The sequence below is a fragment of the Geotrypetes seraphini genome, chromosome 4 (genome assembly GCF_902459505.1).
Source record: "Geotrypetes seraphini chromosome 4, aGeoSer1.1, whole genome shotgun sequence".
NCBI lineage: Eukaryota > Metazoa > Chordata > Amphibia > Gymnophiona > Dermophiidae > Geotrypetes > Geotrypetes seraphini.
The window spans coordinates 100042559-100055986 of NC_047087.1; the positions used below are offsets into that span (position 1 = coordinate 100042559).

At 43.1% G+C, this 13428-nt stretch overlaps 1 protein-coding gene across 2 annotated transcripts in view; it reads left to right on the forward strand.

Annotated features, from left to right (window-relative positions):
• DCBLD2 (discoidin, CUB and LCCL domain containing 2) overlaps positions 1-13428 on the forward strand; it is a 139144-nt gene that overhangs the window by 104634 nt on the left and 21082 nt on the right. For both annotated transcript variants that reach the window (XM_033941312.1, XM_033941313.1), the window contains exons 8-11: positions 2181-2396; positions 3874-3998; positions 4467-4614; positions 9291-9428. In XM_033941312.1, the coding sequence (XP_033797203.1) occupies positions 2181-2396; positions 3874-3998; positions 4467-4614; positions 9291-9428 (627 nt within the window). The remainder of the gene's footprint in view (positions 1-2180; positions 2397-3873; positions 3999-4466; positions 4615-9290; positions 9429-13428) is intronic.

A 13428-nucleotide genomic window follows, 5' to 3' on the forward strand; every position in this document is an offset into this window, starting at 1 on the left:
GGCAGGAGAAGCAAGAAACTTCAAAACCCTTCTTCAGGTATGTGAAAGGGAAACAACCAGCCAGAGAGGAAGTGGGACCACTGGACGACGGAGACAGGAAAGGAGCGATAAAGGAGGAAAAAGAGATAGCTGAAAGGTTAAACAAATTCTTCTCGTCGGTCTTTACCAGAGAGGACACATCCAATATCTCAGAACCCGAGGTGATTATAAACGGAGAACACGACGAAAGGCTGGTACAACTAGAGGTAAGCAAAGATAGACAGACTAAAGAGCGACAAATCACCAGGCCCGGACGGCATCCACCCAAGGGTACTAAAAGAACTGAGAAACGAAATAGCAGAGACACTTCGCCAAATATGTAACCTCTCTCTAAAAACTGGGGAGATCCCAGAGGACTGGAAAATAGCAAATGTCACGCCCATCTTTAAGAAGGGATCAAGGAGTGACCCGGGAAACTACAGGCCTGTGAGCTTGACCTCGGTTCCTGGAAAGATGATGGAAGCAATGGTAAAGGACACAATCTGCGAACACATAGAAAACAATGGACAACTGAAGGCGAGCCAGCATGGCTTCTGCAAGGGAAGGTCGTGCCTCACGAACTTGCTGTACTTCTTTGAGGGAATAAACAGTCAGATGGATAAGGGTGAATCCATAGACATCATTTACCTTGACTTCCAAAAAGCCTTCGACAAGGTACCTCACGAACGGCTACTTAAAAAACTGTGGAACCACGGGGTGCAAGGGGATATCTACCGATGGATCAAACACTGGCTAGCAGGCAGGAAACAGAGGGTTGGAGTCAAAGGCCAATACTCAGATTGGCAATGGGTCACGAGCGGAGTTCCACAGGGGTCGGTGCTGGGACCTCTACTATTCAACATATTTATTAACGATCTGGAGACGGGGACAAAATGTGAGGTTATCAAATTTGCTGATGACACCAAACTCTGCAGCAGGGTTAGAAACACGGAAGACTGCGAAGACCTACAAAAGGACCTAACGAGACTGGAAGACTGGGCAAAAAAGTGGCAAATGAGTTTTAACGTAGAGAAATGCAAGGTCATGCATGTAGGGAAAAAGAACCCGATGTTCAACTACAAAATGGGGGGAACACTGCTAGGGATGAGTAACCTAGAAAGGGACCTGGGGGTGATGGTCAACTCATCACTGAAACCATCGGCGCAATGTGCAACAGCCTCAAAGAAAGCAAACAGAATGCTGGGCATCATCAAAAAGGGTATCGCAACCCGGACGAAGGAAGTCATCATGCCGCTGTATTGCGCAATGGTGCGCCCGCACCTGGAGTACTGTGTTCAATACTGGTCGCCGTACCTCAAGAAGGACATGGCGGTACTCAAGGGAGTGCAGAGGAGGGCGACTAAGCTGATAAAAGATATGGAAAATTTTCCATACGCTGACAGGTTAAAAATGCTGGGGCTGTTCTCCCTGGAGAAGAGGAGACTTAGAGGGGACATGATAGAAACCTTCAAAATCCTTAAGGGCATAGAGAGAGTAAATAAGGACAGATTCTTCAAACTGAGAGGAGCCACAAGCACTAGGGGTCACTCGGAGAAGTTGAAAGGGGACAAGTTTAGAACAAATGCTAGAAAATTCTTTTTTACGCAGAGGGTGGTAGACACATGGAACGCGCTTCCGGAGGAAGTGATAGGCTAGAACTCTGTACAGGGATTCAAGAAGGGTTTGGATAGGTTCCTGGAGGATAAAGGGATAGAGGGGTACAGATAGAACTTGAGGTAGGTTATAGAAGTGGTCAGAAACCACTTCACAGGTCGCAGACCTGATGGGCTGCCACGGGAGCGGACCGCTGGGCGAGATGGACCTCGGTCTGACCCAGTGGAGGCAACTTCTTATGTTCTTATGTTCAGTCTAGTGACTAGTCAGTCTTGGTTTTCAATATGTATATAGCAGAGATCTGTGTACACTGGTTTTAAGAACCAGCTTAGGTTTTCAGGATATTCCTAATGAATGTGCATAAAATTGATTTGAATGATATTGAGGCCATGTGCATGTAAATTTATCTTATGTATTAGAGAGATCCTGAAAACCTGACTGAAGTTGATTACCCCCATTCTACAGTGTTCTGAGGACTGGATTATCCACTGGTTTGAGAGGAAAGTCTTCATTTCCACATTTTCAGCTTGCACCCTGCTTTTTTCCAGGTTGCTACGGGACCCTGGGAATGGAGTCAGGAGTGATTCCTGATTCTCAGATCACATCCTCATCCTTCCTTGAGTGGACAGACAATGCGGGTAACAACAATGTCTGGAGTGCCAAGAATGCCAGGTTGAAAAAGGCTGGTCATCCTTGGGCTGCCTCTCTCACTGATGAACATCAGTGGCTACAGATAGATCTCAATAAAGAAAAAAAAATCACAGGTAACATTTCAACAAAATTGAACATGTGGATTTTTTTCTTTAGCTCCTCTCCTCTTTTGTGGGTTCAGGGAAGGGGGAAGAAGAAGGGGTTAAAGTCAAATGGCCCTGCTCGTTCTCAGCCACTCTGCTTTGGTGGTTAGGGAGGGGGTGGCACCATTCATCCTTGGCTTCTCTCTCCTTCACTGGGAAGAGGGAAGATGAAACATGGACTGTCTTAATTTGTTCCTATCTCGTATTTACTTCAGAAGTGAGTGGGGAAGATATTTCACAGCGGCCTGCACTCTGTAGTGCTGAATGTTCTGCATCTCAGCTGTGATGTACGTGCCTTCCTCCAGTTTGAGAATACGTAGATAAAATATATTTGTAGTTCCCCCAAATTTCAATCTGGGAAGACTACAATAAACATTCATGATCAGTAGAGAAACAAAACAATAAATTTGCAATACAATATACAGTAGATTTTCTAGATAGGAGTAAGCATATATTTTTCTCAAGTAAAACTTTTTCCTTCTTTTCTAAAATCAAACATATCCTGCAAGTTTCTTAAATCAATTCACAGAGAATTCAATAATTTGGGTCTCTAGCGAGAACAGGCTTGATTACAAGTTGTATGATATGCAGCTTTTAATGAAGGGATCTCCAATAATACATGATCTTGAGACCGTTGCAAGTTGATAACATTTCAAAGGGAATATTGGTTCAAGAAGAACAGTTAATTTAAAGGATTTAAAACATCATCTACAGTGCTTTTAAATGTGACCCGCCACTCTATAGGCAAGCAGTAGAGAGCTATTGGAACCACTGTAATAGGTTGTTGTATCCTTGTGCCCATTAAGACAAGCTGTGTTCTGAACACATTGCAGAGCCTTGATGTATGACATGGGGACAGAATTTGTTCCCATCCCCGTGGTTAACCGTGGGAAACCATCCCCATGTCGTAAGGAGAGAGGGAAGAACCAGAGTATGAATGGGCACAGCCACTGACCTGCAAGCCTTGCATTGAAGAATGCTGGTGTAGAAGGACTGAGGTTGAGATAGACACTAAAGAATGACATGGGATGGTTTCCCACGGTTATCTGCGGGTACAGGGACAAATTCTGTCCCTGTGTCATTCTCTTGGCCAAGGTACACAGAATTACAGTAATCTACTGATGTTGGCTTGAGCTGGTGCTATATGATTATCTTATGCTCAATTACGAGCACACCACTTAATATTTCAATCTCAAATGTTGTATGAAGAACACTTGGTGAGTTCTGACTACTAGTGCTCTGATAAAGATATTGGATCCCATGTACCACTTCCATACCAGTAGTTCTGCTTCCTGTTCTCCACTTCCCGTGTGCTTCCATCTGCAGCTTGTATGAGAAGTGTTTATATAAATCCCATTTACGATATGTCTAATATTTCTGTTTAAATTTAGCAGTATGTTGCATTCAGTGTTATGTGTGGGTTTTTTTTAATATGAATCTTTCACAGGTATTGTAACGGCTGGTTCCAGTTTGGCCCAGTACTATTTCTATGTAGCCGAATACAGAGTTCTGCACAGTAGTGATGGGCAGAAGTGGGCAGCATTCAGGGAGCCTGGCACAGATCAGGACAAGGTACAGTTGCACTAGTCCAAGATCTTCCCATATACAGTGTGATTGTGTTTGTTGCTTTCATTTGTCAGGGGAAACTTTGTTTCAGTATGTCCTTTTGTCCACTGTTTTAATTATTATAATTTGCCCCCCTGATTTTATTGTATAACCACCTTGAAACTGTTGATAAGGTGGAAAAACAAATTTAAAATAAACTTGGAAATTAAAAACTCTTTGAGTAAGGGAAGGTTCTCTGTTGTTCCTTTGGGCCTGTTATTCATCGCTTGTTCACACTGTCAGGGCTCCTGCCTGTGAAAGAGTTGATTCCAGTTGATTTACCTTGGTCTGAGAGGGGATAAAGATTCTTCTTGCAGATTATTTTTGAGTATTGTTGAGTCTAAAACTTGTCCTCTCTGAAAACTTGTGCCTCTCTGACTTAAGAATCATAATTTGGGTGGGGGGCATTTTTATTATTATTTTTTTTTTTTTTAGATATTTCAGGGAAACACAAACTATTACCAGGAGGTGCGTAATAACTTCATTCCTCCCATCATGGCCCGCTTCATTAAAATTAATCCTCTCCGGTGGCATCAGAAGATTGCGATGAAGGTGGAACTGCTGGGCTGCCAGCTTGGAGTAGGTAAGGAAAGAAGAACATATCCTAAACTTAAATAAGTCAGTGGACCAGGTGGGTTGTAGAAAAGTCAGAAGGTCAGTTTTATGGGCTGATGCAGGGATTTTCTTTCTCTCTTTGACTAAGTAAAAGTTAGATGTGGAGCGTTTTGAGATAGGGCAGAGGGAAGCAAGGCATTAAGTCTAATTTCCTCTGGAAATGTATGAAATAAAATATGAGCAGGAAGATGTAATATGATTTACGTCCACTCCCCCGCTGCCTAGTCATTTATTGAATATCGCTTGATCTGATGCATGGTATTAGCCATCTCAACAACGTTTTCAGCCCAGGCTCACTGCCTCTTTTCCATTTTTAAGCAGGACTAACCCCTCCACTAGGTGGACTAAGCTGCCACCTAGGGTGGTCCAATTTAGGGGGAGGAACCAGCATTTGGTCTACTGCTTCTTCTCCCCCCCCTCCCCGTGGTCTCCATAATTCCTCTTCTTTCCTTCTGCCATGAGGTGTTCAGCAGCTATAGAAGATGCATCATAGTTGGCATAGGGCCTGAGCAACCATGAATGCTCAAGAACTGCTGGCTCCTTCCCCCTGGGAGGGGAGGGAAGAGAAGGAAAGAGATGCTGAACATTAGACAAGAGAGTAGAGAAAGGAAGGAGAGAGCTGCCGGATACTGTAGATGCCAGGAACCCTGTAATCACCTCCTGTCTCGTCAAAGCAGAGCCTGGCAAAAGCAAGATCTGTTTTCTCCTTCAGTGCCATGTACGTGTTCCAATCTACAGAAATTTTGTGCAGCCTTACTTTAAACCCTTCACCTATCCTATCCACTGCCTCCCACCATTCTGCTGTTCTTCATCTCCTTGATCTCTGTGCAACCTTCAGCAATGTCAGTCCCACTATTCTTTTATCTGTTTCTGCTCTCTTGGGTGCTGTCTTTGACTGTTTTCCCCTCTGGCTGTTGTGTGTTCTATTCTCAACTTCTCCATGTATCCACCACATTCCTCATGAATTCTTGTCTCTCCCTCTCTGCTTCACATTTGCTTAAAGCTTAAGAACATAAGAACTGCTACTGCTGGGTCAGATCAGTGGTCCATCATGCCCAGCAGTCCGCTCACACGGTGGCCCTCTGGTCAAAGACCAGCACCCTAACTGAGACTAGCCCTACCAGCGCACGTTCTTGTTCAGCTTGACTCAAACCGCCTTCTCTCTGGTTTGCTTGATAGTTTCCTGCACCCTCCCAACTAATGTAGAACTCGGAAGCCTGTTGGCTCTTACCAACTTCCATATCATTCACCTGCTACTCTCTCGTTTCACATATTTCACTGGCTTCCTGTTAGAGTGGAGGAGTGGCCTAATGGTTAGAGAAGCAGGCCAATAACCAGGGAAGCCAGATTCAAATCCCACTGTTTGATCTTGGGCAAGTTGCTTTACCCTTCATTGTCTCAAGTGCAAACTATGTTTGCAAAACCTCTGGGGACAGAAAAATATCTATATTACCTGCATGTAACTCACCCTGGGCTACTGAGAAAAGGTGTGAACTCAATCCAAATACCTTCCCATTAGAGGCAGGATAACATTGAACCTGTTTAAAGTTTACCTTCAGATTTGTTTATGGTGTTGCTCTGTAGGATAATCAGTGCTATACAATTACTGGTAATAAAACTCTGGTATGTCTAGGGGTAGCACTTTTCTTACGTTACCCTGGGACCTGCTTTTTGCTTGGTTACTCACTTGTAAATAATGACCTTGCTGCCATGGAAAAGCAAATGTTTTTATTTGTGCTACTAGCCCAACAGGGAATAATAGTCTATGGATATAGGTAATGCAAAGCTTATATACATACATTCATGTGTAAATATTCATAGATGAACACAACAACACTGAATACGTGCACAAATAGTAATTCTGTGATACAGATTTTTCATAAGAAACTAGGTCACTAAGAGAGAGGAAAACACAGCTAGGATTTACCACTGCACTAAGCACCACATCATATAAACCCAACCGAAGGCAAGAAAGAATGCCATGAATCTATCTACCAAACTGAACAATAGAAGAAGGGCATGCCTGTTCACCCTAGAAAAGGAGGGGTTACTCCCTCGGCAGATGCTCTTATCTCCTGGGCAGTGAGCCAGCGCCTTCACAATCCTATGGGTCTTAGACTAATTACAGCACGCTATAGGTATCAGTTCTTGGAATGATGGAAGCCTGCATCCTCAGCTGTCAATCCTTTGGTTACCAGAGGCGAAGTTCCGCACTCCGGCTAGAGACAGTTTCACTCTTTCTCTCTCTAGCATAGCACAGTACACTTCTCCCTCCGTATTCGCTGTGATAGGGGATTAACAGAACCGCAAATACAGAAAAACCACAAATAACTTTTTCATATGTTATTCGCTGTTTTCTATTAAACACCATCGCAAATATGGTGAAACCGTGAATAACATGGTGAGAGACCTGGCCTGTTCATGAAAGAGAAGCAAAACATGATGAAGAAAGTGCTGGGAATCAGCGATTTTTCTCTGTAAATGCTTGGAATCAATGATTTCTCTATGCAAGCTGATGTAATTTTGGGGAAAGAGTCAGTAAACTAAAACCATGAATAATTGAAACCGCAAATACGGAGGGAGAAGTGTAGTGCAGCCTATTGAATCGATTTTTCAATTTGATTTTCCTGCCCAATTGAGTGTTTATTTCAAACGTCCTGGTGGGTTTATTTTGTAGCCTCTTCATCCACCCCACCTCCTTTGTCCTCTCCTACCCACATTGGCGCTATGGTGTAAACAAAATAAACAAACAAGACTTTTCCTCTCTGTTAGGTCCTAGCTCACATTCGCTGTCTAACACCAGCTCTGGCAGGATACACATTTCAGATCTGAAATATTGTAATCTGAAAACAGAAAATAAAATTATTTTTTCTACCTTTTGTTGTCTGGTCATTATTCAAGTCATGTTTGTCCCAGGCTCTGGTTTCTGTTTGTCTTAAGTTAACTCGCTTGCCAGGGCCTCCTGCCCATTTGATGCTTCTTTCTCCATGCTCACCATCCATCTTCCATCTCTGTCCAATCCCTCCGTTTCCCTTCCCATCCCCGGAGGTCTGGCACTTCTCCTTTTTTTTGGCTCCATCCCCGCAGTTCAGCATTTCTCTAATCCCCCATCCAGTATTTCTATCCCCCCTCCCTCCACACCATCCCTTGGGTTCAACTTCTCTTCCTTTCTTTTCCTTCCCTCCCTCCATTCCATTGTCCACCATCTGTCTCCCTCTCCTCTGTTTTAAGATCCATTACTTCTTCCCCTTCCCCTACCCTCAGTCTGGCATATGCCCTTCTCTTTGGAACCCCTCCCTCCATGTACTTCAGGGCCCCCCAAAGGCCGACATGTTTTCCCCTTCTCTCCACTGTTGTCCAGATCAGGGGTGCTCACACTTTTGGGCTTGCGAGCTACTTTTAAAATGACCAACTCAAAATGATCTACCAACAATAAAATTTAAAAAAAAAACACAAAGCACACTGTATGCAGAGAAAATGTTATTTATCACTTATATTCCAGATTTTTTTCAAAGAGGTTAAGGCAGATGACTCTATGCAATGCCACCTCAGTAACAACTATACAAAAATAGACAAATATACCCCCTCTCTTTTTACTAAACCACGATAGCGTTTTTTAGTGCAGGGAGCTGCGCTCAATGCCCTGCGCTGCTCTCGACGCTTGTAGGCTCCCTGCGCTAAAACCCTCTATTGCGTCTTAGTAAAAAAATGATTACAAAAAAAAAAGGGGGGCCATGGTGCAAAACATAGCAGATATAAATTCTCAAAACAGACACATTTTGATCACTAAATTGAAAATAAAATCATTTTTCCTACCTTTGTTGTCTGGTGATTTCATGAGTCTCTGGTTGCACTTTCTTCTTCTGACTGTGCATCCAATATTTCTTCTCTTCTTTTAGCCTCCTGTATGCTTCCTCTCCTCCAAACCTCATTCCCTCCCCCAACTTTTTCTTCCTCTCTCTTTCCCCTTTCTTTCTTTCTTCCTGCCTCCCTTTCTTACTTTGTCTTTCTTTCTCCCTGCCCCCCCCCCCCCAAGCCACTGCTGCCGAGTTCTGAACTTTTCCTGACACCGTAAACAGGACAACAGAAGCTCCAAGCCCACCAGCCTTCCCCCAGACGTCAATTCTGATGTCATTTTGCTGTCCTGTTTATAGCATCAGGAAGGAGGGAGAGCGTGAAGGCAACGCAAGTCTATTACGGAGCCTGGGATGGGCTTCGCGATCGACTCGCATTGCCTTTGCGATCTACTGGTTGATCGCGATCAACCTTTTGGGCACCTCTGCTTTAGATCAAAACCTGCGTGTGTTGCCTGGCATTTGTTTAACTTTTAACCCACCCTGTCTTGGGTCTCTAATGATTTATTTTCATATTATGAGAATGTGTTACTGTAAAGTACTCTGGTTAGCATGCCATAAAAACTGGAATGATTTTGTTCATGTAGCTTGTGTAAATTAAAGAAATGCTGCATTATCCCCCGAGTACATCATAAATTCAGTGGTTGAAATATATTTCTTGTTCTTGATTATTTTGATAGATTTTTATTAGCCAGAATAGAAATCTAAATGTTTAATGACCAACCTGTACAGTACCTTACCTAAACCTGCGTAATTTTTTTTTTCTCCCCCTCCTCCTACTCCCTTTAAGGTCGAGCTCCAAAACTCAGTGCGACATCAACACCTGTAAAACCTCAGACCCAAAGTCCTGAGTACCCTTTGCAGATTGATGAAACAACCTTCCCTGCAGAGATTAGAAATACCACAGTTACACCAAATATAATCAAAGGTACTCATGTTTTACTACAAAGTGTTTTTTTTTCCAGAATGCTCAGCAGTTTTTTTGAAAACTAATGGCAGATAAAATGCATGTTTTGTCTGTCAACTATCGAGCCATGTTTTGAGTTAATTTGCACTCAAAAACAAGCACATCAATCACATTGATTAGCAATTCTATTCTATCTACTTTAGTTTCACTGTTACAATTACCCATACATAGCTTAAAGAACTTTAAATATATAACTCAAATTTATTTTTTGTTGTTTTTTCAATTTTATAATTTCAGTTATAATGTGTCATGAAAAACCTTTGCTCCATTTAGTGTGCTAGAGCTGAAATAGCTTTAGAGACACTGGTTTAGGGTCTCAGGCTAGGGCTGGCACTCAGAAGCCTGTGGCAGCCCTGGACTAATGAGAAGACCCTACTGTGTTCCGCTTTTTTAAGCTGGCAGTTTTTGCTGGAGGTCATCACAGCATCCTTGCGGGTATTGAAGCTTGAACCGCTGTAGACCTCTGCTGCTCATTATTCAGTCATGAGCACCTCTAAGCCTCAAATCACCTTGTTTTCCTTCACATGCTGATATTTCAATGATAACTTAGCATCAGGGGATCTGGAGGGTCCTTTGCGGGTTGCTAAGACTATGGCAAAATTGTATCTGCTGGTTCCTGATTTCAAGCAGCTGTTTGTGCAGCCTAAAGTTGATTCATTGTTAGCGTAGGCTATCAAATGAACTTCTCTGCCTATGAAGATGGAGCAATTTTGAAAGATGTGCAAGTCCACAGGGTAGCTTTAGTCTTCAAAAGACAGGTAAGGCCTTGTCCTTGAGGTTATAGACGTTTGCAGTGGTTTTCCTTTATTGCACGCATCTATCATACTATATTTCATCAGGCTCCATCAGAGGAGAGGGCGCTTACCCCCAGTACTGGGCAGACTTGCACAGTCTGTGTCTGTATATGGCTGTTTGGTTGAGGATGGTCTGGGGAGGGTTGGGATGGTGTAGATGGGCTGGAGTGAGCTTTGACGGAGACTTCAATAGTTGGAACCTAAGCACAGTACCGGGCAGAGCTTTGGATTCTTGCCCAGAAATAGCTAGTAATAAGAAGAAAAAAAAATTTAAATTGAATGAGGTTGGGCAGACTGGATGGACCATTCAGGTCTTTATCTGCTGTCATCTACTATGTTGCTAATTTCAGATGCTCGATATGATGTGTTCACAGTCATGAGCAAGATCTCTGCTTATGTATCTCCACCCTTAGGATTAGGCAATAGATGGGAGATTCTGCATCCAAACCTACAATGTGCAAGCTACCTTTTCAAAGACAAATGCTCCTCGGCAGAGGGCTCGATTATCTTATGACCAGTGTGACAGTTCATCACCCTAAGTCTTTGCCAGACAGTAGACCATGTGCACCTGTGAGGAGGGGATATGGTTTTTTTTTTGTCAGTTGTCAATGAGATCATATGCTCAGAGATTGTTTCATGGTTTTTGACAAGGCTTTTGAGACTCCAGGTGAGCTTAAGCCTCAGGTTCCCACCCAGCAGTAGCCTCCAGAAAGTCCCAATGATGTCAGCCCAGTCTCAGAACTCCCGTATATAGGAGGGAGGTTGTCGGTTCACTGAGAGACCTGAGCAAAGATTGACTCGGACCCCTGGGTACCAGACATCATTCGAAAGGGCTACAAGCTCAAATTCTTTCATCCTGTACTGGACTTATTTGTAGACTCTCCAGCCCGATGGCTATAGAAAGTGGCCAAGGTCCGAACAGTGTTGAAAACAGTTCATTGATATGCAAGCCTTAGAACCCGTACCAGCCGAGGAATCGAGCTTGTGCAGACACTTTATCATGTCCAAGAAAGACTCAGTGCTAGATGCACAAAACATGGTTCTAAGACCATGCGGGTCACTGTGGGCTGATGTTTTTTGGCCGATTTCTAAACAGTGATCAATGTTCAAATGACTGCCCTTACAAATGAGTTTTGTGGAGGGCAGTTGAAATCCCATCAGATTGCTCGCTTAGAATCCGGCTTTCACACATGTGCAAAGCCAGTTTGGGAAAGCCTGAACAGTTGAGTGGCAGGGGAAGCCCAAAAACAGTCTCCGCCACTTAGCAGTTAGGGCTTTTTTTTGGGGGGAAGGGGTTATAATGGTACAAATGTTGTGCATGTGTTATGATATCTGTCTCCATTTAAAAAAAATGTGAGCCCCAGTCCCCGCCATTCCCATTGATGAACCCCCCCAAATACCCGATGATCCCAGAACCAAAATAGAGACAGAAGGGATACCTACTCCCTCCTGCTACTGCGAAACACCTCTTCCCCCCAACCCCCGTGCCGAGCTGAACTGCACCCCTTGCAGGACCCCCTTCCCGCACTTCAATAAAAATAAGCAGGAGGGATGCCTATTCCCTCCTGCCAGTACTGACCCCCCCCGAATGCATAAAACGTATCACTTCACAATCTATCCAGCCCACAATCAGCACCGATACCAGCGGGCAGGAGCCCGATCCTGCAGGCAAGCAAATTGATCCGCCCCTCCCCCGAACCAGCGGGGGATACTTAAAATCAGCAGCGCCAACGGCGCACAGGCTAAGGCGCACGGCAAAGGCACGTGCGCCTTAATGTGTGCCTTTGTGAAGCAATCTGGTGAAGCGATAGTTCTGTAGCTGATTTATTGGCAGCAACCTATCCACTCACGGCTGGATTAGTCCTTACAGATCTAACCTCGGCAGATCTAACAAGGCAGGTACACGACTTTGTGAATAAACTAAGCGGAGAGACGGAAAGACTGATACCAAAACCACCTGATTAGTATTACAACTTGTTATAGCTTTATAAAAAAAAAAATTTAAAGTTTAAAAGCTTAAAAAATTTTAAAGTTTAAAAAATTTAAGTCTGTTAAATGTTTGTTTCTTGAATTTAAAAGTTTAAAGCTAATGTTAGTTGAATTTAAAAGTCTGACTAATGCAAACTATTACCATTAGACGACAGATTCATATTAGATTAGAAACTCAATATTGTAGAATTGACTAAAGTTTTAGAATTGATTAACTCCTCAAACCCACACCATACACAATATATTAAGTACAATGTTCACCACACTTAGCACCACCATGAGAACCACATCACCTTATTTTCCACAAACAATCCTACTGATATTCCTGCTCCTAACTGACTGGAAAGCAACTGCAAGCAATATATATCCAATACCAATCATAGCAAATTCCAAGGGAATTACCCAACCAACCTGGTACCTCAGAATTGACAGAAACTCAAACCATCAGCCTTACACATACCAACCAGTCCCAAAATCAACAAGTAGAAAACCAACAAACCCATACAAGACCAAAAAACAACCCCACCAAAGATCACTCATATACCCAAAAACAACTCACATCATACCAATAGAATACACCACTCTCAAGTGTGCATATGTGAACATCAGAGCCATAGGCCCTAAAACAGAACGCATAAAAAACTGGATAGAAGAAGATAACCTAGACTGCCTCTTCCTCACAGACATGGCTTACATCTGACTCGGACGCCAGAATAACTGAAGTTTGCCCAAAGAGCCACAGACTGCAGAGAAAATAAAAGAGGAGGAGGAATTGCCATTATAGCTAGAAACACCATAAACCTAAAAATACAAGACAAAACAACCAACCAATACATGGATTTACTAGCCTTTCAACTTTCAAGCACATCAGTTAAAAGAACGCTAACCTGCATTCTTTGCTACATAATCCCAAGTAATTGGAACACAGCTAAACCAATATTTGAAGAATTAATTTATCGAAACTCTCTAACGACAACCTACAACCTACTTCTAGGAGACCTTAACCTTCACCTCGAAAATCAATCCTGCAAAAATGTAGAAACCTTACTAGCATATCTCACGGCCTTAACATATAAAATCTTAGATCCTCAACCCACACACGAAAAAGGACACCAACTAGACATTGCAGCCTACATGTCCCAACAGCCCACACAACCAGAGATCCAAACATCAAACAG